General features: G+C 42.9%; 2 protein-coding genes across 7 annotated transcripts in view; one reads left to right on the top strand and one right to left on the bottom strand.

The window, feature by feature from the left end:
* ECM2 (extracellular matrix protein 2) overlaps positions 1-24,835 on the top strand; it is a 431,439-nt gene that overhangs the window by 149,998 nt on the left and 256,606 nt on the right. The gene's annotated exons all lie outside the window — the stretch shown is intronic.
* HAUS7 (HAUS augmin like complex subunit 7) overlaps positions 1-24,835 on the bottom strand; it is a 58,533-nt gene that overhangs the window by 33,187 nt on the left and 511 nt on the right. The window contains exons 2-4 of one of the 4 annotated variants that reach the window (XM_073600149.1): positions 20,044-20,156; positions 15,914-15,981; positions 1,680-1,741 (exon numbers count right to left, since the gene is read on the bottom strand). In XM_073600149.1, the coding sequence (XP_073456250.1) occupies positions 1,680-1,741; positions 15,914-15,981; positions 20,044-20,156 (243 nt within the window). Of the gene's footprint in view, positions 1-1,679; positions 1,742-15,913; positions 15,982-20,043; positions 20,160-24,835 lie in introns of all 4 variants that reach the window. The other 3 variants (XM_073600148.1, XM_073600151.1, XM_073600150.1) reach the window with 3 other exon arrangements.

Raw genomic sequence — 24,835 nt, forward strand, 5'->3', positions numbered from 1 at the left:
CTTTGGTTTCCATTTCTTTTTTTTTATATCTTGATTCCTTTTATTTTCACCTGGTAATCATGCACATAAAGAATTTCCTGTCCCTCAGTGGCTACACTTACTCACTCTAGTGTATCTTTTTTTTTTTTTTTTTTTTTTATTTAATATATTTTTATTAAAGTGAAATATAACAAAGATATACATATATCTCAGAATGATTGCATTCTTGAAAACACAGCAACAAGAGTTTCAGCACTCACAGATTTCAATGAGTATTTATAGGTTAACCCTCCAATAATTGGTTCGGAAGCGTAACAAAGTGTTGGTATAGCATAGGGTTAATACTTTGTGAGCACTTGAAATAAACCAAGATAAGTGTAAACAGGAAAAAACCTTACTTTGGTATATTAAAAACTAAGAGATAAATAATAACAGAAAAAGATAAAATTAAGAGAAATTTTATGAAAGAGGAGAGAGTAGGAGAATAAGAAAGGTAAGAGAACAGAGGGTAGGAGGGGGGGTATGGGGGGGGGGGGGGGGGTTGTAGCTGGTATGCATGTCTACACACCAAAAGGGAGTTGGCTAAGCTTAGACTAGAGGTTTAAGAGGTTTGCGTTATAAGTTCCTTATAAGCAGATGTGGATTGAAATTTTTTCCAAGAATCCCAGGTTAGAGAATGTTTCTTAGAGGTACCTCTAATGTCGTGGGTGATGCTCTCCATAAGATGTACCTTATCGACCATTTGTAACCAATCTCTTGTAGAAGGGATTGTTGGTTGACCCCATAAAGTAGGGATTAAAGCTTTGGCCGTGTTTAGTAAATGAGGAATAATTGAACGTTTATATATTCTTATGGGAGTTTTGGTGGAATGAAAAAGAATAGTCCATGGGTCGTTGGGTATATTGACATCTGAGATCTGTAATATTAGATTGCGGATAGTGTCCCAATAAGGTCGGATGAGTGGGCAAGACCACCAGATGTGTGCGTGAGTGGCTTTGTTCCCACAGTTCCTCCAGCATAATGGGGAGCACTCTAGTGTATCTATGGAGGGAACCCTGGTTGTCACCAAACTGGACTACTAATAAATCTGCCTTTGATCATATCCAATACTGATGCTGATGGGTTTAAAGCGGAGTTCCACCAAAAAATGGAACTTCCGTTGATCCGATTCCACCCCCCTCCTTCGGTGTCTAGTTTAGCACCTTACAGGGGGGAGCAAATACCGGTCTAATACAGGTATTTGCTTCCACTTCCGGCGAAAGAGAGGATGGGTCGGCTTTGGGGGGAGGACATCGCGGGCGCCCCGGGCAGGTAAGTGTCCTTATATTAAAAGTCAGCTGCAGTATTTGTAACTGCTGACTTAATTTTTTTTTTCCCAGCGGAACGCCGCTTTAATAGTTTGTAAACGAGGAAGACATTTTTTCTGTCTTGCAAATGACAAGGACATTGCATTTCTGGCAAGAATGGGCACTTTTTGTACTTGCTAAAAATGTGAAAAGGGAAAACCAATGCAGCCATCACACCAAAGGACTGCTAAGCTGCAATACATTACATTTTTGCTCTTGGGTTTAGATATGGTTTAAGTCTGAAGTAGGGGAGCACAGACATGTTACTGACAGGTGCACATAAATGCCACCCCATGTTCCCTGCAAATAACAGTCTACGTATTCATGGTTTTCATATACGGTTGGAATACAAACCTTTATCAAATCAATGTCTCCTTCATGACACAGCATCAGCTCAAAGCCAAGTTTTGCCATTTCTGTCATAAAAGAAAGTCAATCAATTACCTTGTAAAACAACTCATTCAGTTTAAAATAGAAAATTAAAGTGACACTAAAGGTTTGATTTTTATTTTTTAAAAATAACAAACATGTCATACTTACCTCCAGTGTGCAGCTTGTTTTGCACAGAGTGGCCCCGAATGGTGTTTTCTGGGGTCCCTCGGTGGCTCTCCTAGCTCCTCCCTGTCTCAGATAAGCCCCTGGGAGAAGCGCTTTCCCAGGGGGTTACCTTGCGGGCGCGCCCCCGAATCCTGCATCCGGCGTCCATAGCAGGACTCGGCCCCGCCCCCCGCATCATTGTATTTGATTGACAGCAGCGGGAGCCAATGGCTGTGCTGCTATCAATCTATCCAATCAAGAGCCGAGAAAAACTGGGGCAACGATCGAGGGCGGGATCGAACGCAAGACTTTCAAGGGCTCAGGTAAGTAAACCGGGCGGCTGGGGGCCGGTAATCAGATGTTTTTTCACCTTAATGCATAGGATGCATTAAAGGTGAAAATACATGAACCTTTAGAACTTCTTTAAAAGAAAAACATTTCTGTATAGATATAAAAAAATATAAGTATCTTTTTTCCCCCTTTTTTATAAATGATCAGAAAGAGCAGCACACTGGTCTTCCCGGTGAATGGCTGTGCAACGGGTGTGTGTCAAGTCTGATCATTGGAGAACATGTTGAGTTTCCAGCACAGCTAGAGAATGGATCATGCTGTGCTCTCATGCCTAGTGTGGTCAGTTAATAGGAAAGCAGTAGGACTGGCAGGAACACCAAGCAATTTCACATAAAGGAAGCAATACAGAGCGAAACGGATATTTTCTCATACAAGTACATGGTACAGCAGGCACATATCAGGAATATCATATCATAAAGTGTTTCCTTGGCTTTGTGTTTGGGATCATTGTCTGGCTGAAATGTCCGCCCTCGTTTCATTCCCATCATCCTGGTAGATGGCAGCAGATGTTTATCGAGAATGTCTTGGTCCATTTTTGCTATGAAGATTGCCAGTACCGTATGCTGAAATACAGTCCCACATCATGATGTTCCCACCTCCAAACCTCACGGTTGATATGAGGGTGTTTTTTGGGGTGATGTGCCATTTGATCCCCAAACATAGTGTGTATTATGGCATCCAAAGAGTTATATTTTGGTCTCCCCTGACCAGACTATATTCACCCAGTATTTCACAGGTTTGTCTAAATGTTGTGCAGCAAACTTTAAAGCGGAGTTCCACCCACTTTTTGAAGTCCTCTGCATCCCAAGCCGCTGAGTGTGCTGAACACAAATTGGCATATAATTTTTTATTATTTTTTTTTAAACTCACCGTTAGATCAATGATTGTAATCTTCATTTCCTCCTCTCAGCCGTGGCCAAGCACTTCATTTCCTGTCTGCAATGCCTCCTGGGAGATGTGTGTCATCAATCCCAGGTGGCAACAGGTATCGCTGGGCCGCAGCATCACGTTATTTCAAAACCGGAAAGGTGAGAGGTGATGAACACAATTAAAGAACCCTATAGTACTCATATTGAAATGGATCCTAACATCTGTTTACTGGGTTATTTTAATGAAGAGTTACACCCAAGTGAAACTTTAATACCAATTGGTAGATTATGGTTTATAGCTCAGAAGCTAATTGCCAGAAAATGGATGTCCCCCAGTATACAATTATTTGAGGAATGGCGTTCTCAGGTAAATGATACAATACTAATAGAACAGGTTTATCAGAATAGGGGTACACCAGATATATTAGTTAACGTGTGGGGACCTTGGCTAACAGCCCCAGGACTATCTTTATTCTCCTTGGCCCCTCTTAGAATATCATAGAATGATCAACGAGGTAATGGACAGGTAAAGGTGTCTTTGTATGTATGGATTGCAAGGGTTGTTCCTGACACGTGGTGAAAATGTATATAGAAATACAGTGGGGACGGAAAGTATTCAGACCCCCTTACATTTTTCACTCTTTGTTATATTGCAGCCATTTGCTAAAATCATTTCAGTTAATTTTTTTCCTCATTAATGTACACACAGCACCCCATATTGACAGAAAAACACAGAATTGTTGACATTTTTGCAGATTTATTAAAAAAGAAAAACTGAAATATCACATGGTCCTAAGTATTCAGACCCTTTGCTGTGACACTCATATATTTAGCTCAGGTGCTGTCCATTTCTTCTGATCATCCTTGAGATGGTTCTACACCTTCATTTGAGTCCAGCTGTGTTTGATTATACTGATTGGACTTTATTAGGAAAGCCACACACCAGTCTATATAAGACCTTACAGCTCACAGTGCATGTCAGAGTAAATGAGAATCATGAGGTCAAAGGAACTGCCTGAAGAGCTCAGAGACAGAATTGTGGCAAGGCACAGATCTGGCCACGGTTACAAAAAAATTTCTGCTGCACTTAAGGTTCCTAAGAGCACAGTGCCCTCCATAATCCTTAAATAGAAGATGTTTGGGATGACCAGAACCCTTCCTAGAGCTGGCCGTCCAGCCAAACTGAGCTATCGGGGGAGAAGAGCCTTGGTGAGAGAGGTAAAGAAGAACCCAAAGATCACTGTGGCTGAGCTCCAGAGATGCTGTCGGGAGATGGGAGAAAGTTGTAGAAAGTCAACCATCACTGCAGCCCTCCACCAGTCGGGGCTTTATGGCAGAGCGGCCCGACGGAAGCCTCTCCTCAGTGCAAGACACATGAAAGCCCGCATGGAGTTTGCTAAAAAAACACCTGAAGGACTCCAAGATGGTGAGAAATAAGATTCTTTGGTCTGATGAGACCAAGATAGAACTTTTTGGCCTTAATTCTAAGTAGTATGTGTGGAGAAAACCAGGCACTGCTCATCACCTGTCCAATACAGTCCCAACAGTGAAGCACGGTGGTGGCAGCATCATGCTGTGGGGGTGTTTTTCAGCTGTAGGGACAGGACGACTGGTTGCAATCGAGGGAAAGATGAATGCGGCCAAGTACAGGGGTATCCTGGACGAAAACCCTCTCCAGAGTGCTCAGGACCTCAGACTGGGCCGAAGGTTTACTATCCAACAAGACAATGACCCTACGCACACAGCTAAAATAATGAAGGAGTGGCTTCACAACAACTCCATGACTGTTCTTGAATGGCCCAGCCAGAGCCCTGACTTAAACCCAATTGAGCATCTCTGGAGAGACCTAAAAATGGCTGTCCACCAACGTTTACCATCCAACCTGACAGAACTGGAGAGGATCTGCAAGGAGGAATGGCAGAGGATCCCTAAATCCAGGTGTGAAAAACTTGTTGCATCTTTCCCAAAAAGACTCATAGCTCTATTAGATCAAAAGGGTGCTTCTACTAAATACTGAGCAAAGGGTCTGAATACTTAGGACCATGTGATATTTCAGTTTTTCTTTTTTAATAAATCTGCAAAAATGTCAACAATTCTGTGTTTTTCTGTCAATATGGGGTGCTGTGTGTACATTAATGAGGAAAAAAAATGAACTTAAATGATTTTAGCAAATGGCTGCAATATAACAAAGAGTGAAAAAATTAAGGGGGTGTGAATACTTTCCGTCCCCACTGTATATTTACCTAGAAAAATGGTGACGTGTTCACTACTTATTTTACCGGCTGTATATAATTTTTATAAATAACTACAGAACTGGAATAAAGAATGTTGTAGATCCGATTGAAGTTTAACATGCAGAGTTCAGCTTTCCGATCAAGATCTGGTCAGAAGCTAACAGGTGAGTATCCACCTGTGGGAAGTGGGGAGCATCCAAATCAGCAGGGAGGTGGATGGGGGAAGGGGGGGGGTTGTTTATCGGACCGGGCAAAGTAAAGGTTCACTTGAACTAAAATTGCCTTCATAGAGAAACTCCCTGAACCATCTGACTTCCCTCAAGGATGAATGTTGGAATTATCTCTCCAAATCCCAGCCCAACAATCACCAGTGCTGACAGTAAATGTTACTCACAAGAAGAGGTGGAACAAATATGCCGCCTACATTACCAGTTTGCATCAGGACAGTTCTGTGGAAGGAAGGTCTCCATTTATTCTGTATGACCCGATACAGAGTGCAGCTGTAAAGAAAAGTCCCCTCACTACTCATGGTAAGTGTAAAGATAGTCAATTTGTATGTCTGCTCAAAGCGGATATTTCCATCACTGGTATATCCAAGGGCAGGGCTCTCCAACCTATGTGTGTTCTAACTGTGGAGGGAATGTGAATGACTATAGGAGGAGAGAGATCATTGTTCCTACTTGGTAGAAACACACGATCTGTCTCCTCCCCCCTGACAGAACTGGGATTTGTGAGTTTACAGCTACGACGGCTCCTGAAGCAGTGCCAACCTGCCGCAGTATAACAGCGGCTGGTCGGGAAGGGGGCTCATTCTCAGGCTTTGTTATTAATTGGGACAAATCTGTACCATTTCCTTTAGATGAATCGAACTTGAACATACCAAGTGAGGCTCAGCAAACTAAAGTTGTGCCATCCTTTAAATATTTAGGAATATGGAATTATCCAAGGGTGAAAGATTATTTACAATTTAACCACTTAAAGACCAAGCCTCTTTTTCAGACTCGGTGTTTACAAGTTAAAAACAAGTTTTTTTGCTAGAAAATTACTTAGAACCCCCAAACATTCTACTTTTTTTTTCTAACACCCTAGAGAATAAAATGGCGGTCATTGCAATACTTTTTGTCACACCGTATTTGCGCAGTGGTCTTACAAGCGCACTTTTTATGGAAAAAATTCACTTTTTTTAATAAAAAAAACACAAGACAACAGTAAAGTTAGCCCAATTTTTTTTATATTGTGAAAGATAATGTTACGCGGAGTAAATTGATACCCAGCATGTCACGCTTCAAAATTGCACCCGCTCGTGGAATGGCGACAAGCTTTTACCCTTAAAAATCTCCATAAGCGCCGTTTAAAAAAATTCTACCGGTTGCATGTTTTGAGTTACAGAGGAGGTCTAGGGCTCGAATTATTGCTCTTGCTCTACCGATCGCTGCGATACTGCACATGTGTGGGTTGAGCGTTCTCATATGCGGGTGCTATTCACGTATGCGTTCGCTTCTGCACGCAAGCTCATCAGCACGGATCGCGTTTACATTTTTTTTTTCTTATTTATGTTACCTTTTATTTTTGCATGTTTAAAAAAAAAAAGAAAGTCACTTTTATTCCTATTACAAAGAATGTAAACATCCCTTGTAATGGAAAAAAAGCATGACAGGACCTCTTAAATATGAGATCTGGGGTCTTCCCCTCACTCGTCTCCATGTCTGGCTAGGGAAAACATCCGATCGCCTCCGCTGCTGCCGACGGCTCCAGTGGGCACAGGAGCGCAGTGCGAGGGGGGCCTTTTCCCGCCACCGATAAAAGTGATCTCGCTGCGAATCCGCTGCAGAGACCACTTTTATCTGAAAGCGGACCGCCCGCTGAAGAAGAGGTTACTGGGGTTATGGCAACTAGCTGCTGCCATAACAATGATATTCCTCTTCAAAATACCGACGTATAACGACGGTGGGCGGTCCGGAAGTAGTTAAATGTGTTGGGATGAATATAAAATCTATGCTACTGCTATTCCTTATTGGCAGAGGCTACAGGAAAAAAAGGCCTGATTTTCATTAGTCTATAGTCAACTTATGATGAAGTATCAAGATATTTTAGATAGATCTGGGGGTTATATCAGAGGAGGAATGACCAAATATTCTGAAGAGGGCCCCATTGGTATCTACACAATTCTTATGCCAACTGTTTTTTATATATAGGACCCCGGTAAAGTTATATAAGTGGAGGCGGAGGGAAACCCCGGATTGCCCATGGTGTAAGTAATCTCCGGCTGACTTGCTCCATATGTTGTGGAAGTGCCCCAAACTAGTCAGATCCTGGCGAGAGGTGGTGACCACAATTAATGAAGCCTATAGTACTCATATTGAAATGGATCCTAAGATCTGTTTACTTGGTTATTTTAATGAAGAGTTACACCCAAGTGAAACTTTAATACCAATTGGTAGATTATGGTTTATAGCTCAGAAGCTAATTGCCAGAAAATGGATGTCCCCCAGTATACAATTATTTGAGGGATGGCGTTATCTCAGGTAAAATGATACAATACTAATGGAACAGGTTTATCAGAATAGGGGTACACCAGATATATTAGTTAAGCTGTGGGGACCTTGGCTAACAGCCCCAGGACTGTCTTTTTTCTCCTTGGCCCCTCGGATTGTCTGAAATAAGAGATTGGGATTTAAAGTATATATTTTGTAGAATTATTGTTTTGTTTTGATGTAATGTTGGCATGTTGTAGAACTGTAAAAAAAGTTAATAACAAGTTAAGGAAAAAAAAAAAAAAGGAGAGAAATTTAGTCAAGTGAGAACAAGCCCAAGGGCAAGCAAAGGGCCACATTTTGGAGGCAAATGTCCAGGGGAACTGAGCAATAAAAACCTTCTCAAAGCTTCCATCACTACTGAATCACATCAGCTTATGTAGAACACTAAAAAGAGAACCAATCATGAAAAAAATAGTTAAACATACAGAACACAGCAAGGTCACCACACTAGTAGTAGGCAAATTCAAAAATATGGTTTACTGGATTAGTGGTGATAGATCTTTTTAAAAGCCAAAGCGTTTCAAGGACTTGCACACTCCCACTTCGTCAGCACTGGGAAAAGACGTAAAAATGCATATAAAAGCAAAGGAGAAGGTCTTCAAAAAATACAAGGTTGAGGGATCATCATCAGCATCCAGACTTTACATAGAATGCAACAAGAAATGTAAGGGTGCAATCAGGGTGGCTAAGATAGAACACGAAAAGGCACAAAGCGGAGGAGAGTAAAAAAAAAAATCCCAAGAAATTCTTTAGGTACATAAATAATAAGAAATGGAGGTCAGATCATATTGGTCCCATAAAAAATGAAGAAGGGAATCTGGTTACTAAGAATGGAGAGATGGCGAAGGTATTGAATTTATTATTCTTCTCAGTCTTCACGAGGGAATCGGGGGGCTTCAGTAACCAAAACTGCAATGTTTATCCTCATGACACGTCACAGGAAGCACCCTCATGGCTAACAGAGGATAGAATTAGAAATAGACTGGAAAAACTTAACACTAATAAATCACCGGGACCGGATGGCTTGCACTCGAGGGTCCTTAAGAACTCAAAAAACAAAAAATAAGTGTAGCACTATAAAATGTCCAATATGAACGCCGTTAGGCCAATCAGTTCCAAAAATGTACAGTAAGAAGGAATCAACTGTATCTATGAAAATAGGTAGTCTTCAAGCAAACATTTCAAAACAAGGACATCTGGCATCCAGAATGTAGACAGGCACACTCCCACCGAGAGATGAAAAGGCTTACCAAATAAGGTGGACCCAAAGGGGCATACCCCGGGTTGGGTCGGATAAGGCTTGGGTGGTGAGTGGCTGTGCTTGGCCCGAAGAGGTGATGTTTGTGAATGGTCCCACAAATTGCTGTATCCCTCTAAGCGGTACCCAAATCTTGAGGGGTGTAGATAATCTCACGAATGTGGATGGTCCCGCGAGTCGCGGAAGGATGGAGTAACGCGTTGTGATATCCCTCAAGGCGATATTCCATGAGCCCGAAGATGATGGTAATAGGTAAGGAGAGAAAGGAATGGCCACATAGTGTAAATCCGAAAAGGAAAATTTATTTAAAAAAAGATATACACTCACATGTAGATCCAAATAAAAACAGCGCTGTAAGAGAGTGGCGACAGTGGGGTCCTACCCGATGCGTTTCGTCTTCATAGACGTCGTCTGGGGGATGGTTCCCCCCAGACGAACCCCGCAGACGACGTCTATGAAGACGAAACGCTTCGGGTAGGACCCCACTGTCGCCACTCTCCTACAGCGCTGTTTTTATTTGGATCTACATGTGAGTGTATATTTTTTTTTTTAATTTTCCTTTTCGGATTTACAATATGTGGCCATTCCTTTCTCTCCTTACCTATTACCATCATCTTCGGGCTCATGGAATATCGCCTTGAGGGATATAACAAAGCGTTACTCCATCCTTCCGCGACTCGTGGGACCATCCACATTCGTAAGATTATCTCCACCCCTCAAGATTTGGGTACCGCTTAGAGGGATACAGCAATTTGTGGGACCATTCACAAACATCACCTCTTCGGGCCAAGCACAGCCACTCACCACCCAAGCCTTATTCGACCCAACCCGGCGTATGCCCCTTTGGGTCCACCTTATTCGGTAAGCCTTTTCATCTCTCGGTGGGAGTGTGCCTGTCTACATTCTAGATGCCAGATGTCCTTGTTTTGAAATGTTTGCTTAAAGACTACCTATTTTCATAGATACGGTTGATTCCTTCTTACTGTACATTTTTGGAACTGATTGGCCTAACGGCGTTCATATTGCACATTTTATAGCGCTACACTTATTTTTTGCTTTTTCACTTTACACCTTGTTGGTTGTGTTAGCTGCTCTTGTCCCCTCTCTTTTTCGTGCAGCGCAGAATTATTTTGTATACATCTCCTTAAGAACTCAGTCAAGTAATTGCCAGACCATTGTTACAAATTTTTACAAACAGTCTACTGACTGGAATGGTACCAGAGGATTGGAGAAAAGCCAATGTAGCACCAATTTTTAAAAAAATGGCCAAGATACATCCCTGAGAATTACAGACCAGTTAGTCTAACATCAATAGTATGCAAGCTCTTGGAGGGGATGATAAAGGGACTATATACAAGATTTTAGTAACGACAACAGTATCATTGGCAGTAATCAGCATGGATTCATGAAGAATCGTTCTTGTCAAACCATCTACTAACCTTCTATGAGGAGGTGAGTTGCCATCTAGATAAAGGAAGGCCCGTAGACGTTGTGTATCTGGATTTTGCAAAAGCATTTGACACAGTTCCCCATAAATGTTTACTGTAAAAAGTAAGGTCTGTTGGCATGGACCATAGGGTGAGTACATGGATTGAAAACTAACTACAGTGTCGAGTTCAGAGGGTGGTGATAAATGGGGAGTACTCGGAATGGTCCAGGGTGAAAAGCGGGGTCCCCAAGGATTCTGTCCTGGGACCAATCCTATTTAATTTATTCATAAACGACCTGGAGGATGGGATAAACAGTTCAATCTCTGTATTTGCAGACGATACTAAGCTAAGCAGGGCAATAACTTCTCCACAGAATGTGGGAACCTTGCAAGAAGATCTGAACAAATTAATGGGGTGGGCAACTACATGGAAAATGAGGTTTAATGTAGAAAAAATTTAGAATAATGCATTTGGGTGGCAAAAATATGAATGCAATCTATATATACACTGGGGGGAGAACCTCTGGGGGAATCTAGGATGGAAAAGGACCTGGGGGTCCTAGTAGATGATAGGCTCAGCAATGGCATGCAATGCCAAGCTGCCGCTAATAAAGCAAACAAAAATATTGGCATGCATTCAAAAGGGGATTAACTGCAGAGATAAAACAATAATAATTCTCCCGCTCTACAAGACTCTGGTCCGGCCGCACCAGGAGTATGCTGTCCAGTTCTGGGCACCAGTCCTCAGGAAGGATGTGCTGGAACTGGAGAGAGTCCAACAAAACTAATAAAGGGACTGGAGGACGTTCGTTATAAGGAAAGGTTGCGAGCACTGAACATGTTCTCTCTGGAGAAGAGAAGCTTGAGAGGGGATATGATTTCAATGTACAAATACCGTACTGTTGACCCCACAAGAGGGATAAAACTTTTCAGCAAAAGAGAATTTAATAAGACACGTGGCCATTCACTAAAACTAGAAGAAAAGAGGTTTAACCTTAAACTGCGTAGAGGGTTCTTTAGATATGTAGACTATTAGATAAACACCTGAACGACCACAACATACAGGGATATACAATGTAATAATGACATATAATCACACACATAGGTTGGACTTGACGGACTTGTGTCTTTTTTCAACCTCACCTACTATGCAACTATGATAAAATTTTAGTGATGTCTGGACCTTGTTCAAAAATACTTGCCAATCTCTTATGAAGAAACAGGGTCAGCATATTGTGTGAACAAAGCAAGGAGAAAACCTTTGGTGCTGGATTCAGGTCTCAGATCCTGGCTACAATGGGAACATGTATGCAGATCAGGATTCTCAGTCCACAGATTGTATAGGCATTGATATGACTTGGAACTTGGGAAGCAAGCATGTTCCTCATGGTTGGAACATACAGCAAAATATATGCTTTTAATATGGTTACTCTCCTCTACTGATGCAGAAGTATTATTCAGCATGACGGGTATGGGAGGGACAGATAATAGGATTTTTATCAGTCGGCTCAGACACAAACGTAGGCAAGGAGGGTCTCTAGATAGTTCTGTTTACAGCACCCCTCACATCACTCTTATATATAGATTAAAATAACACTCCTAATCTAGGCAAATAAATAAGGTAAATTTTTAACAAAATATGCCAGACCTGTAAGGGTTTCCAGACTCCTTATCACAGGTCAAACAGTTTAGCACAACTCACACTCTTTCACCTTCCCGAACTCATCGTCACACTTTATTAGAATCATTTTTCTTATGCATTTCCTTTCCAGGACATTTTCATACAGCATCAAACCCACCCACATATTTTAAATATCAGTTATTACCCGATATATACAATTCCAAAGTGTTAATCCAAAATCATAATCTCCAAAATGTCTTGTGTGTCTTTGCAATAAAAAAAAAATAAAATAAAAAAAAAAAATAATAATAATAATAATAATAATAATAATAATAATTCTGCAGGCCGTAAAAGTCCCATTATGCCTGAAGCCAGCGCCATCTTTGATAATTCCCCGGTCTTCTCTTTCAGCCAAATCCCACGCACAGGGGATGGAGAGCACTGGAAAGCACTGGGGGGAAGAGAACACTAAGGGAGCTGAAGAGCTTTGGGGGGGCAGCAAAAAGAAGCTGGATAGGCGGAGTGACGGGGACAGTGGCGTATAGAGGAATTGATCTTTCCATATTCCTCCTGCAACCGCTGAATGCCTGCTGCAAGAGGAGGAGGAGAAGCAGGCATTCAGCAATTGCAGGAGGAATATGAAAAGATCGATTGCTCTATATGCCGCTGCCCCCATCACTCCTTCTATCCAGGCACACAGGGAGGCTGCTGCACGGGCGAGCACTTACTTTTTTCCCTGTCTGGCAGGCGGTAACAGGTGATGGGATCGGGATCCATCGCAGCTCCTTCCCCTTTCATGTCGTCATAGAGCAGCTGAGTCGTTTCCGCTCCCCTCCCCGCCCACTGATCCGAATAGGCGGGGTGAGCGGCGTGGGCTGCTTTCCCCACATGGACGTGCGACCCGGCGGGCACCCCTAAGCGGCGCCAGACACCCCCGCAATCTATGGCGCCCCACTGATTGCATCCCTCCTGCAGGACGTGGCTGCTAACGGGAACGGCGTTCCTGCTGTGAAAAAAGTTCAGGAACTCCACTCCCATGCGTTTCCACAGGACTCGACCCCTGTCCCCAGGCAAAAGGAGTCCCACCCTGCTGCTGAGCAGAGTCTAGAAGCTGTCTGTAGGCGATCTCCAGCTCCCATTCCTGATTAGCCAGAAACTCCAAATGTTCCTGTGCCCAGAGCCCTTCCAAGATAATCAGTCTTCGGTCTCTGTACTCCATGATTTCATCCAAACGCCACTCCAGGTCACTCCCAAAGCCAGGGTCTGTGATCAGACTCCAGTACAACAGTCCCAGGCCACCGTAGGCAAAGCCTTCCGTCGGGCTGTCATCCGCTGTCCACGGGCACATTTGGGCTACATACCATTGGAGGGCTCTGTAGTTCTCATCCAGCCGCATCTCTGCCCGGATCAGCCTCCTTAACTCAGCTGTCCATACCTGGTTTGGTTGTAACCCCAATAACAGCACTCGCACTTCATACTGCAATCAGCACCTTACAGATGGATGGGAGAATTTTTCCCTGGTGGTGCTGCTCGTGAGCTAGAGATTTCTTTCAGAGTTGCTAGCGGACAGAATCATACCATTCTAGCAGGACCTGCAGAGACACGGGTCCCCTGTGCTGTATCCGGATCTCTCGCAAACCTCCTGTCAAATTCCTCTTCCATGGCGGCTGGTACTGTATCTGTACCTCTCCTGCTATCGGGACATTGGATCCCAGTGGTGGTTTGAATGTGTTCACAGGAAGAAAGCACAATCCCTCCGCTTGCCACAATGTGACAGACCCCCGTACTCAATAGGAGTATACCCGCCGTATACACTTCCCTTGCCCGGTACTAGCATGATCCATTTGAGGCATCAGTGTAGGGTGAAGACAAGCATAATACTCTTTATTCAAACACAGGTACAAAGAGATATACACTCAGGCAATCAGACAATCCCCCCTTCTTTGCATAATGACACAGGGCGGGGTAAACTTTACCTCCTCTAGTACCATGACACGCAGGTGCACTCAACTTTCCAACAGTAGACAGTCTTTAGGAGTGGCTGCTGGAGAAAACAACCAACACCCCACCCCCCCACACCTCTAGCATCTAATAGCTGACAGGGGTTTCATTAACATTAAAGCCAATCCACATAAGCTCATACATTCCATAATACCTTGCTCCCAAGGCAGACAGAAACAATAGAACAATGGGATACAGCCACACTTCAAGCGATCTAGTAAACAATCTATGAGACCAAGCTCATACAATACTCCAGCAGTTGGAAAGGTGGAATTAACTTATCTTCATATATTAATTTCTTCATATATTTCTTGAGGGATATTGTTCATAAATATTACTGTCCCTTCATTCTTTCAACTCAAACCACACATATAGAACCCGGGGTAACAGGGGTAAAGGGAAATGTTTAGTCTGGTGTGGTTGTACTGGGAGTCTTTTTAGATCAGACCCGACTGGGGTTCTGGGTCACCTTGTGCCCCTAATAGACACAGGATGACTTACACATAGGAGTGGCCAGGGGAGCTGGACAAGGAGTTTCCAGAGCTCTCTAAGGTAAGCTGGGTTCCACAAGACCCCCGTCCAAAATGACTCCCGTCACATTGATCCAGGAATCATCTGATTGCCTTTTGGGGGATCAGTAAGGAATTTTTCCCCTTCTGGAAAGGAAGGGGAAAAATGGCAAGGAGGAATGGCAGAGGATCCCCAAATCCAGGTGCGAAAAACTTGTATCTTTCCCAAAAAGACTCATGGCTGTATTAGATCAAAAGGGTGCTTCTACTAAATACTGAGCAAAGGGTCTGAATACTTAGGACCATGTGATATTTCAGTTTTTCTTTTTTTAATAAATCTGCAAAAATGTCAACAATTCTGTGTTTTTCTGTCAATGGGGTGCTGTGTGTACATTAATGAGGAAAAAAATGAAAATAAATGATTTTAGCAAATGGCTGCAATATAACAAAGAGTGAAACATTTAAGGGGGTCTGAAGTCTGAATACTTTCTGTCCCCAATATATATATATATAAGGGGGGGGGGGGGAGCAGCAAGTTGTGAGGTACCTGCTCCCATTTCTCCTGGAATCCTTCTGGAAGCATAGCACATGCACAGCAGGAAGACGGCTGTAAATTTACAAGGAGTCACAGCTGGCTTCCCACAAAAACATGCCTGCGCCAGGGTCCTGAAAAGCAGCGAAGAACTAGCCCGGGTGAGAACAGCGCTGGATCAAGCACTAGGTACGAAATCTAGCACTTACGGGAAAGGGGCGGTGTGCACTCCGTGGGCTACCCCCCTCTGCTGTGATTAGACACAGCAGATGCCGATCAGCAGGTGCCAGCCAATGGATGACCTCCGGGACCTGCCAAGTGCCTGGGACACACACAGGACGGAGCTCTGCCTATGTAAACAAGGCAGAGTTCTGTCCTGTCAGCGGAAATTATGGGTTTTCTTTCTCTGCAAAGCAAGGAATGAAAAAAAAATCCATTGTTTCCCTTAGTAAAAGTAGCCTGCAGTACATAAAAACATTGGCTAGGCACACATTTAACCCTTTGATATCCCTAGACGTTTAACCCCTTCCCAGCCAGTGTCATTAGTACTGTGACAGGCGCATATTTGTAGCACTGATCACTGTATTAGTGTCATTGGTTCCCACAACCAGTGGGGCTTCGGGGCTCCTACAGATTGTGACAAGGTATGCAACCATACTTATAGGCAGTAATATAAAATACACAAACCATTTCACCAGCAGCAAAAGTACCTTTTATTTTCATTTCTCCTTCAGATTCTTTCAAAGAGGAGAACTGCTCTTGAAGTGGAGGGTAAACCCTTATAAAAAGAAAATAATCCAGAATAAATAAATATTCTACTTTTCACTGGAACATAAACATAGCTTGAAATATTTCATGACAAACGTAACAGTCAAGTGAATATGTAGAATAGGAATAGTAACAGCTTATAAATAAGCGGACCAGTGACAATAATACAGTGCCAAGAATATGCACTGTCTCTTTACTGACACTGGCAGGATAGGGGTTAACATCAGGGGCAAAGGGCAGTTCTTTTACTATGGGAAGGCAGAGATCCATTTTCCTGCTGTGTAGGAACAGAGGATCACAACCCCACAGTGGAAGCAGGTCGTCAGCAGCGCACGTGCGCGCCCCAGACTGGAAGTGCAGGATCACGTACAGGAGATTTTTTGGATAATTTTTTTTCCCCCACATATATAGAGCTTTCTTTTATTGGTATTTGATCACCTCAGCGTTTTTTCTTTTTTGCACTACAAACAAAAAAAGAGCAACAATTTTGAAAAAAAAGCACAACATTTTTTATTTACTTTTTGCTATAATAAATATCCCATTAAAAAAACAAAAACAAAATATTTTCCTCAGTTTAGGCCGATATGTATTCTTCTACATATTTTTGGGAAAAAAATAAATAAATAAATTGTAATACGTGTATATTGACTGGTTTGCACAAAAGTTATAGCGTCTACAAAATAGGGGATAAATTCATGGCATTTTTATTGTTCTTTTTTTTTTTTTTTTTTTTTTTTTACTAGCAATGGCGGCGATCTGTGATTTTTATTGTGACTGCTATATTGCGGCAGACACTTCGGACACTTTTGCCACTATTTTGGGACCATTCACATTTATACAGCGATCAGAGCTATAAAAATGCACGGATTACTGTGTAAATGTGACAGGAAGGGGTTAACACTAGGGGGCGAGGAAGTGGTTAAATGTGTATCCTAGGGAGTGATTCTAACTGTGGGGGGAGGGGACTCACAAGGGGAGGAGACCGATCGGTGTTCCTCTGTACTGGGAACAAATCATCGATCTCCTCTCCTCTGACAGGACGTGGATCTGTGTGTTTACATACACAGATCCACGGTCCTGCTGTGTTCACGGGCAATCGCGGGTGCCCGGCGGACATCACGGTCACGAGCATCGGGTGCCTAGTGACGTGGCAGGCGCGCTCCCCCTAGAGGCTTAGGAAGTAAAAGACGTCATATGACGGTGGCCCGGAGGGACAAAGGGTTCCTGCCGCCGTCATATGACTATGCGCGGTAGAGAAGTGGTTAAGGCTGAATTCCCCGTTCACCGCTTCAGGTCTGATTCCAGCCCAAATTTTTGGCTGAATTCAGACCTGAAAACGGACCAAAAGACGAACGGGACCGGGTGCAAATTTGAGCCACAGCAGAGATATGTGAACTGGCTCCATAGAGAGCCGGTGACAACCTCCTGCTATTGCGAATTGGATAGGGGGAAACCCCCATCCAATTCGCACTACTGTAAACCCAGCCTAAAAAAAAAAATTTTTAGTTGTCCCTCGAACAGTAAGAGAGACACTAATCCTGGTGACCCTGGAGGGAGTTCCTCTCACTTCCTGTTTTGGCTATGGGACAGGAAGTGAAGGGAAATCTCTGCAAGGACAAAGATGACAAAAATAAACCTGACAGGGGTTATAACCCATCCTTACTTTTTAAGGAGGACCATGTCTGTGCTTAAATGCTGACTGGTCTTCAGCTGTTCCCTGAATCCTGTATACCTTTGAGGTGTTCCCTTGGTTGCTGACCCGGCTTGCTCTTAAACCTGATTTCAGATTCTGTTACTTCGCCCCTCCTCCTAACCCAGCTCATTTCTGACTTGGCTCTGATCCTGACTCGGTACCTCGCGGCCTGACGACTCTGGCTATCCCACAACCACGCACCTGTCTGCTAACCTTGGCTTCCCGGCTCATCCGAGTGCCTGCCCAGCTGTCCACTGTACACCGCTGTATGTTCCAGCCTCCAGAGTCCTGACAAGCTGCCTCTTCAGAACCTTCTACATAAGTGGAGTGCCTCTTTAACCTGGACCAGACCTCTGAACATTACTGCTGTTCCTGCTCCTCTGGTTCCACAGTCATCTTGGAGTCACATCCTCTGCTGCAGGTTCTGCAATCAACACCAGGCACTCGTGTCCCTCGGCACCCTCTGTCTCATCTTCAGCGGGGCCAGGGCGGGAGATATAAGAGAGAACGACCTTGCCAATTCAGTCTCCTATCAGGTACGTCACATCACCTTAGCTTGCCACGGTGGACACAATATAGGAAAAACAGGAAATGGGGGCACACCACAGACGCAGTCAAATTTCTTTGAAGACAATTATTGATCATCCAGGCAGACAATACACAAGATACGTTGACGCGTTTCACTCGAGTCGCTCGAGCTTACTCATAACCCGAGACCATGTAACACTAACGAATCACATGACACGGGGGAGGGAAAATGGCTAATTGGGCCCAATTTGGACATTTTCACTTAGGGGTGTACTCACTTTTGTTGCCAGCGGTTTAGACATTAATGGCTGTGTGTTGAGTTATTTTGAGGGGACAGCAAATTTACACTGTTATACAAGCTGTACACTCACTACTTTACATTGTAGACAAGTGTCATTTCTTCAGTGTTGTCACATGAAAAGATAGAAGAAAATATTTACAAAAATGTGAGGGGTGTACTCACTTTTGTGAGATACATATACATATATACACATATACAGTATTATATTAGACTTTTTAATTAATATCATAATTTTAACCAGTTCCTGCCTGCGCTATAACCAAAAGATGGCTACAGCGCGTGCTTACATTGCCGCTGATGGTCGTTCTCCCGTGATTGCACTGCCTGTGCACCCCCTGCAGAGGGTGATCCTTCGGACACAGCTGATCACAGATCGGGGTAAAGGGCCAATCACAGCGACCCTTTACCACGTGATCAGCTGTGTCCAATGACAGCTGATCATGATGTAAACACACTTGCCGGTTATTGCCACTCTTTTCCTCACTCTGACAGTGCAAGGAGAGCCGATAACCAGCCTGTGTAAAAGGGATATCTACACTAATAATCAGGGCACTGATTAGGGGTGCTGCCAATCAGTGCCCACCAGAGGCACCAATCAGTGTTGCCTTACCAGTGCCCATCAGTGAAGGAGATAAATTACCTGTTTGCAAAGAAACAGGTTCAAAATATTCGGTCTTTTTTGATTTGTTTAGCAAAAACACAAAGACCCCAGTGGTGATTAAATATCAGCAAAAGGAAGCTCTATTTGTGTGAATTTTTTTTTTTTGCATGACCGCGCAATTGTCATTCAAAGTGTGACAGCGAGGAAAGTTGAAAATTGGCCTGGGCAGGAAGTGAGTGAAAGTGCCCGGTAGGCAAGTGGTTAAATAAATATGGATTTATTTTCGGCCATTATCTGCACCTTTTTGGGTGATAGGCTGCTTTCAAACTGAGCACTTCTTGAGGCACTTTTGCATTGAAAAATGCCCAAGAAAAGCTTAAGAAAAATGCATTCCATGTCTTCGCACTGGTCCCTTGTGCTTCTGTTGCGGTGTTAAAAATCCTGCTTGCCGCATTTTTGGTCAGTAAAAAAAAAAAAAAATATATAATACAACAAAAAACACACCTCCCTATTTAAATTTATTCATAAAAGCAGCAATAACGCACACAACCTATGAAAAATGCAACGTAAACGAGGTAAAATCGCGTGCAATTTTTGGAAGCCATTGTCGGCACCTTTTTTTCCTATCGGCAAAAAGCTGATAACCCTATTTTCGGCCAATATATTGGTGTATCTCTACTAGGTGTGAACTGACCGATATAGTCTCCCTTTCACCGTAAACTGTAGTGTATAAATGTGAACCAGCCCCATAGGAAAAGGATGGGATTTCTACTCGACATGCTCTTTCAAGCAGCAAAATGCAGAAGTTTTGCTGCATAAAAACATGTGAATAGGCCTTTAGTGCTCTGGAGTTTTGCGATTGGGATAAAGCTTTGTGATGGAAGTCATCTGTTCAGTGCTGTCATAGGAGGAGGAATGCAAATTCTCCCATACATCGAATGAAACCTACCTTGTGCAGAGCCATTCCAAGACGCCAAGGCGAATGACGGAGGGGGTACATAATAATTCGTGAATATTCTGTGGCCCGGATACATACACACCCTTCAAAGGCAGGCAGGACAGCTTCTAGAAGAGAGAATAAATAGTTAAGACCTCAGCAGTTTGGGCATCACTTAGGCTTACTTCACACTGGCAAAAGAGGAGCAGTAAAAGCAGGCAGTTTATCTCCAATTTTTACCGCCTCGCCACCCTCAACCACCCAACTAAAAATTGACATGATGTCCAGAGGGGCGAGTTCACATTGCTGCAGTTCTTCACAGTGCAGCAATTTTAAAGCGGTATTAACCGCTTAAAGAGGAGTTCCCATTTTAAAAACAAAATTAAAAGTCAGCAGCTACAAATACTGCAACTGCTGACTTTTAATAATCGGACACTTACCTGTCCCAGGGTCCAGCGATGCGGGGGATAGAAGCTCCGCTCGTCTCCCCCTCCGTTCGGCGGCGCTGGCATTGCAACGGTGGGCGCCAGCTGTGGCTTCACAGCTGGGCACCCACTGCACGTGCGCGAGCGGCGCCACGCGCCATGATTGGCCGCTCAGTCATGTGGGATCTGTAATGTGTCCCAGATGATTGACAAGAGGGAGGGAGCAGAGCGGAGCCCTTCCTGCGCCGAGGGGAAGTGATGTCACCAGCCCAGGCACTGAAGGAGGCAGACTATGAGGGACCCCCTAGCAACAGCCATTTAGAGGTAAGTAAAAAAAAAAAAATTTCCAAATGTTTTTTTTTTTTTTTTTTAAGATTATTCATGCTTTTTTTTTTATTTATTTATTTATTTTGTTTCGGTGGAACACCCCCCTAATGACCAGGCCATTTTTTGCGATACGGCACTGCGTCGCTTTAAACAAACAAAAAAAAGTCCTTCCCCCCCCCCCCCCAAATAGAGATTTCTTTTGGTGTTACTGGATCACCTCTGCGTTTTTTATTGTTTGCGCTATAAATAAAAAAATAGTGACAATTTTGAAAAAAAATACATTTTTTTAAACTTTTTGCTATAATAAATATCTGCAAAAAAAAAATGAATAAATGTCTTCCTCAGTTTAGGCCGATATGTATTCTACATATTTTTAGTAAAAAAATAAAATGAAAACTGCAATAAGTGTATATTGATTGGTTTGCGCAAAAGTTATAGCATCTACAAAAACAGGGGATAGATTTATGGCATTTTTATTATAATTTTTGTTTTTTACTAGCAATGGCGGCGAGCTGGGATTTTTAGCGGGACTGCGACATTGCGGCAGACAGATCGGAAACTTTTGAGACTTTTTTTGGGACTATTGACATTTATACAGCGATAAGAGCTAAAAATATCCACTAATTACTGTATAAATGTCATTGGAAGAGAAGGGGTTAACACTAGGGGGCGATCAAGGGGTTAAATGTGTTACCTAGGGAGTGTTTCTAACTGTGTGTGGGGGGGGGGGTGGGACTGCCTGGGGGAGGAGACCGATCGCTGTTCTTAAGCAGTAGGAACAACTGATCAGTCTCCTCACCCCTGACAGAATGGAGATCTGTCTGTTTACATTGAAAGATCTCTGTGCTGTCCCTGTCAGAAGCGATCGTGGGTGCCTGGCGGACATCAGCTCCATCAGCGCACGCGCGCCCCCTAGTGCTCTTAAAGCAGCCGACATACAGCTACGACGGTTCACCCCGGGGGAGCCAACCTGGCGCAGTATAACTGCGGCGGCTGGTCTCTAACCGGTTAAACCCAAATGCAAACGTTTATTGTGTTGCAGCTCACCAATTCTTAGATGCAATGGCTGCATTCACTTTCTTTTTTAGGCTTTCTTCTATTTTCATCTAAGCATCTGACCAGAAAGTCTGTTTTTTCAAAAGCTCTCCAGCAGAATTGATCAGTTACAGAGATGAGACAAACTATTTACCATTGTGAGGGGTGCTTACAACGATCAGCTTTTATTTATTCATGTAAAACCTTTATCCCAAAAAGCAGTTTATCTTTTTTTACCATAACTGATTATAAAGTATTAAGTTTGGCTTCAATTTGTTAGAGAATTTTTATTTTTTTATTTAACTGAAGATTTTGTGTATTTAAAAATGCTAGTCCATCTAACACTCCCCTGCCCCCAGACTGACAATGTGGCTGTCCAAAGGGGTCTCCGTTGCTCCTTCATCCAGAGAAGGGGTGCTGAAATAACAGGTGGTGTTTTACTGGCCAGATCACCCGGGGAAAACAGAGTAAAAAAAATAAATAAATAATAGAAAAATAATAAAAAACGTAAAAAAAAAAAAAAAAATGAATGCAGCCACCACATCTAATGATTAGTAAGCTGCAATGTATTACGTTTTTGGTTTTGGGTTTAATACTGCTTTAACTGTGCATGTCAAAGCAAACAGAATATTTGCATTAAAAAGGGGATTAACTCCAGAGATAAAACAATAAATTCTCCCGCTCTACAAGACTCTGGTCCGGCCGCACCTGGAGTATGCTGTCCAGTTCTGGGCACCAGTCCTCAGGAAGGATGTACTAGAAATGGAGCGAGTACAAAGAAGGGCAACAAAGCTAATAAAGGGTCTGGAGGATCTTAGTTATGAGGAAAGGTTGTGAGCACTGAACTTATTCTCTCTGAAGAAGAGACGCTTGAGAGGGGATATGATTTCAATTTACAAATACCGTACTGGTGACCCCACAATAGGGATAAAACTTTTTCGCAGAAGAGAGTTTAACAAAACACGTGGCCACTCATTAAAATTAGAAGAAAAGAGGTTTAACCTTAAACTACGTAGAGGGTTCTTTACTGTAAGAGAGGCAAAGATGTGGAATTCCCTTCCACAGGCGGTGGTCTCAGCGGGGGGGACATTGATAGTTTCAAGAAACTATTAGATAAGCACCTGAATGACCACAACATACAGAGATATACAATGTAATACTGACATATAATCACACACATAGGTTGGACTTAGTGTCTTTTTTCAACCTCACCTACTATGTCATTTTGTCAAATCTGCCTGTCCAGCTCTCCCACTGAAGTGGAATGGACCATGCTGCAGCTGCGGGTCAAAGGTGGCGATGGCAGTTTTGGCGCAGATGTTCAACGTACCCACTTCAATACCGGGCACTTTTTCCCCCCCTCCTGTCCAGGCCAATTTTCAGCTTTCTTTCTTTTTTGTTGTGATTAGCTGTGATTGGTCAAAGCCAATCACATGGTACAGATGGGCTGCAGGACTTCTCTTGTCCTGTATGCTGGGTGTAATTCTCGTTATCTGTTCTTATTATGTATGTATGGACTCTGCACAGTACTACTTCTCTTGTCCTGTATGTCGGGTGTAATTCTCAGCATCTGGTTATATGGATACTACACATCACTATTCTATGTATTCGGTGGACTGACTGCCATGGTTATTACACATCAATAGACTTAGTATTTAGTCTACTGGTTGTCATGGTTATAGTGCATTTCTATAGGAAGAATTGAGTGCACATAACTACATAGTGCACTGGTTGTCATAGTTACTACACATCACCATTCTAAGTACCCAGTATACTGGTTGTCATGGTTACTGCAGATTGCCATAGTAAAAATACAGTGCACTGGTTGCCACGGTTGCTGCGCATCATGATAATTAGGAACTCCGTAGATCTGTTGCCATGGTTACTGTACGCAACTATTCTAAGTCTTCCTCGCACCGGTTGTCACGGTTGACGCACATCACTAGAGGAAGAATTCAGTGTAGGGGTTGTCATCGTTACGGCAGATCCCTATTCAGTTTACCGATTGCCATGGTCACTGTGCATTATTGTAAACAAGAATTCTGTGTGCTACACCACATAACTTCAGTGCACTGGTTGCCATGGTTACTGCACATCACTATTTTAAGTAGTCAGTGCACTGGTTGCCATGGTTACTACAAATGACCATATTAAATACTAGCTGCCAAAGATACTGCTCATCACTAAATTAAGAATTCAGTACACTGGTTGTCATGGTTGCGGCACATCACTATTAAGGGCAATGGTTACTGACATCACTATTCTAAGTATTCAGTGTGCTGGTTGTTATAGCTACTGAACAGCACTAACATAAGAATTTGGCACTGGTTGCCATGGTTACAGCACCGGTTGCCATGGCAATTACACATCACTGTTCTACGTATACATTATACTGGTTGTCATGGCTACTGTGCAACACTATAGTAAAAATTCAATGTACTTGTTGCCCTCATTATAGCACATTGCTATGCAAGTAGAGTGGTTGCCATGGTTACTGCACATCGCTATAGTAACAATTTAAGGTTCTGGTTGCCATAGTAACAGCACATCACTATTCTAAGTATTCGGCACACTGGTTGCCACACATCACTATCTAAACTATTCTGTGTATTGGTTGCTATAGTTACTGCGCATCCCCATAGTAACAATTCAGTGCACTGGTTGCCACTGAAGTCAAGCCATCAGACAGCTGCAAATCAGTGGTCTTGCTATCAGACGAGTATTTTTTGGTTGGATTTTAAACACACAAAATCTAAATATAACATAATGGATGTGTGACAGCTCTGTATAATCATTATATTATATGTTACATCACCCTCTCTAACATTTACAATACGGTATGATTTTACTGTGGAAATTTAAAGATACAGAGCCCCAAATATTTTTTTTTAACCCATTTAGAAGTATTGGAAAAATGTCAGTTTGTAGCCAATGGATTGGTATTTGGGGCTCTGTATCTTTAAATTTCCACAGTAAAATCTTACCGTATTGTAAATGTTAGAGAGGGTGATGTAATA

The sequence above is a fragment of the Aquarana catesbeiana genome, linkage group LG09, assembly GCF_042186555.1.
Source record: "Aquarana catesbeiana isolate 2022-GZ linkage group LG09, ASM4218655v1, whole genome shotgun sequence".
Classification (NCBI taxonomy): domain Eukaryota; kingdom Metazoa; phylum Chordata; class Amphibia; order Anura; family Ranidae; genus Aquarana; species Aquarana catesbeiana.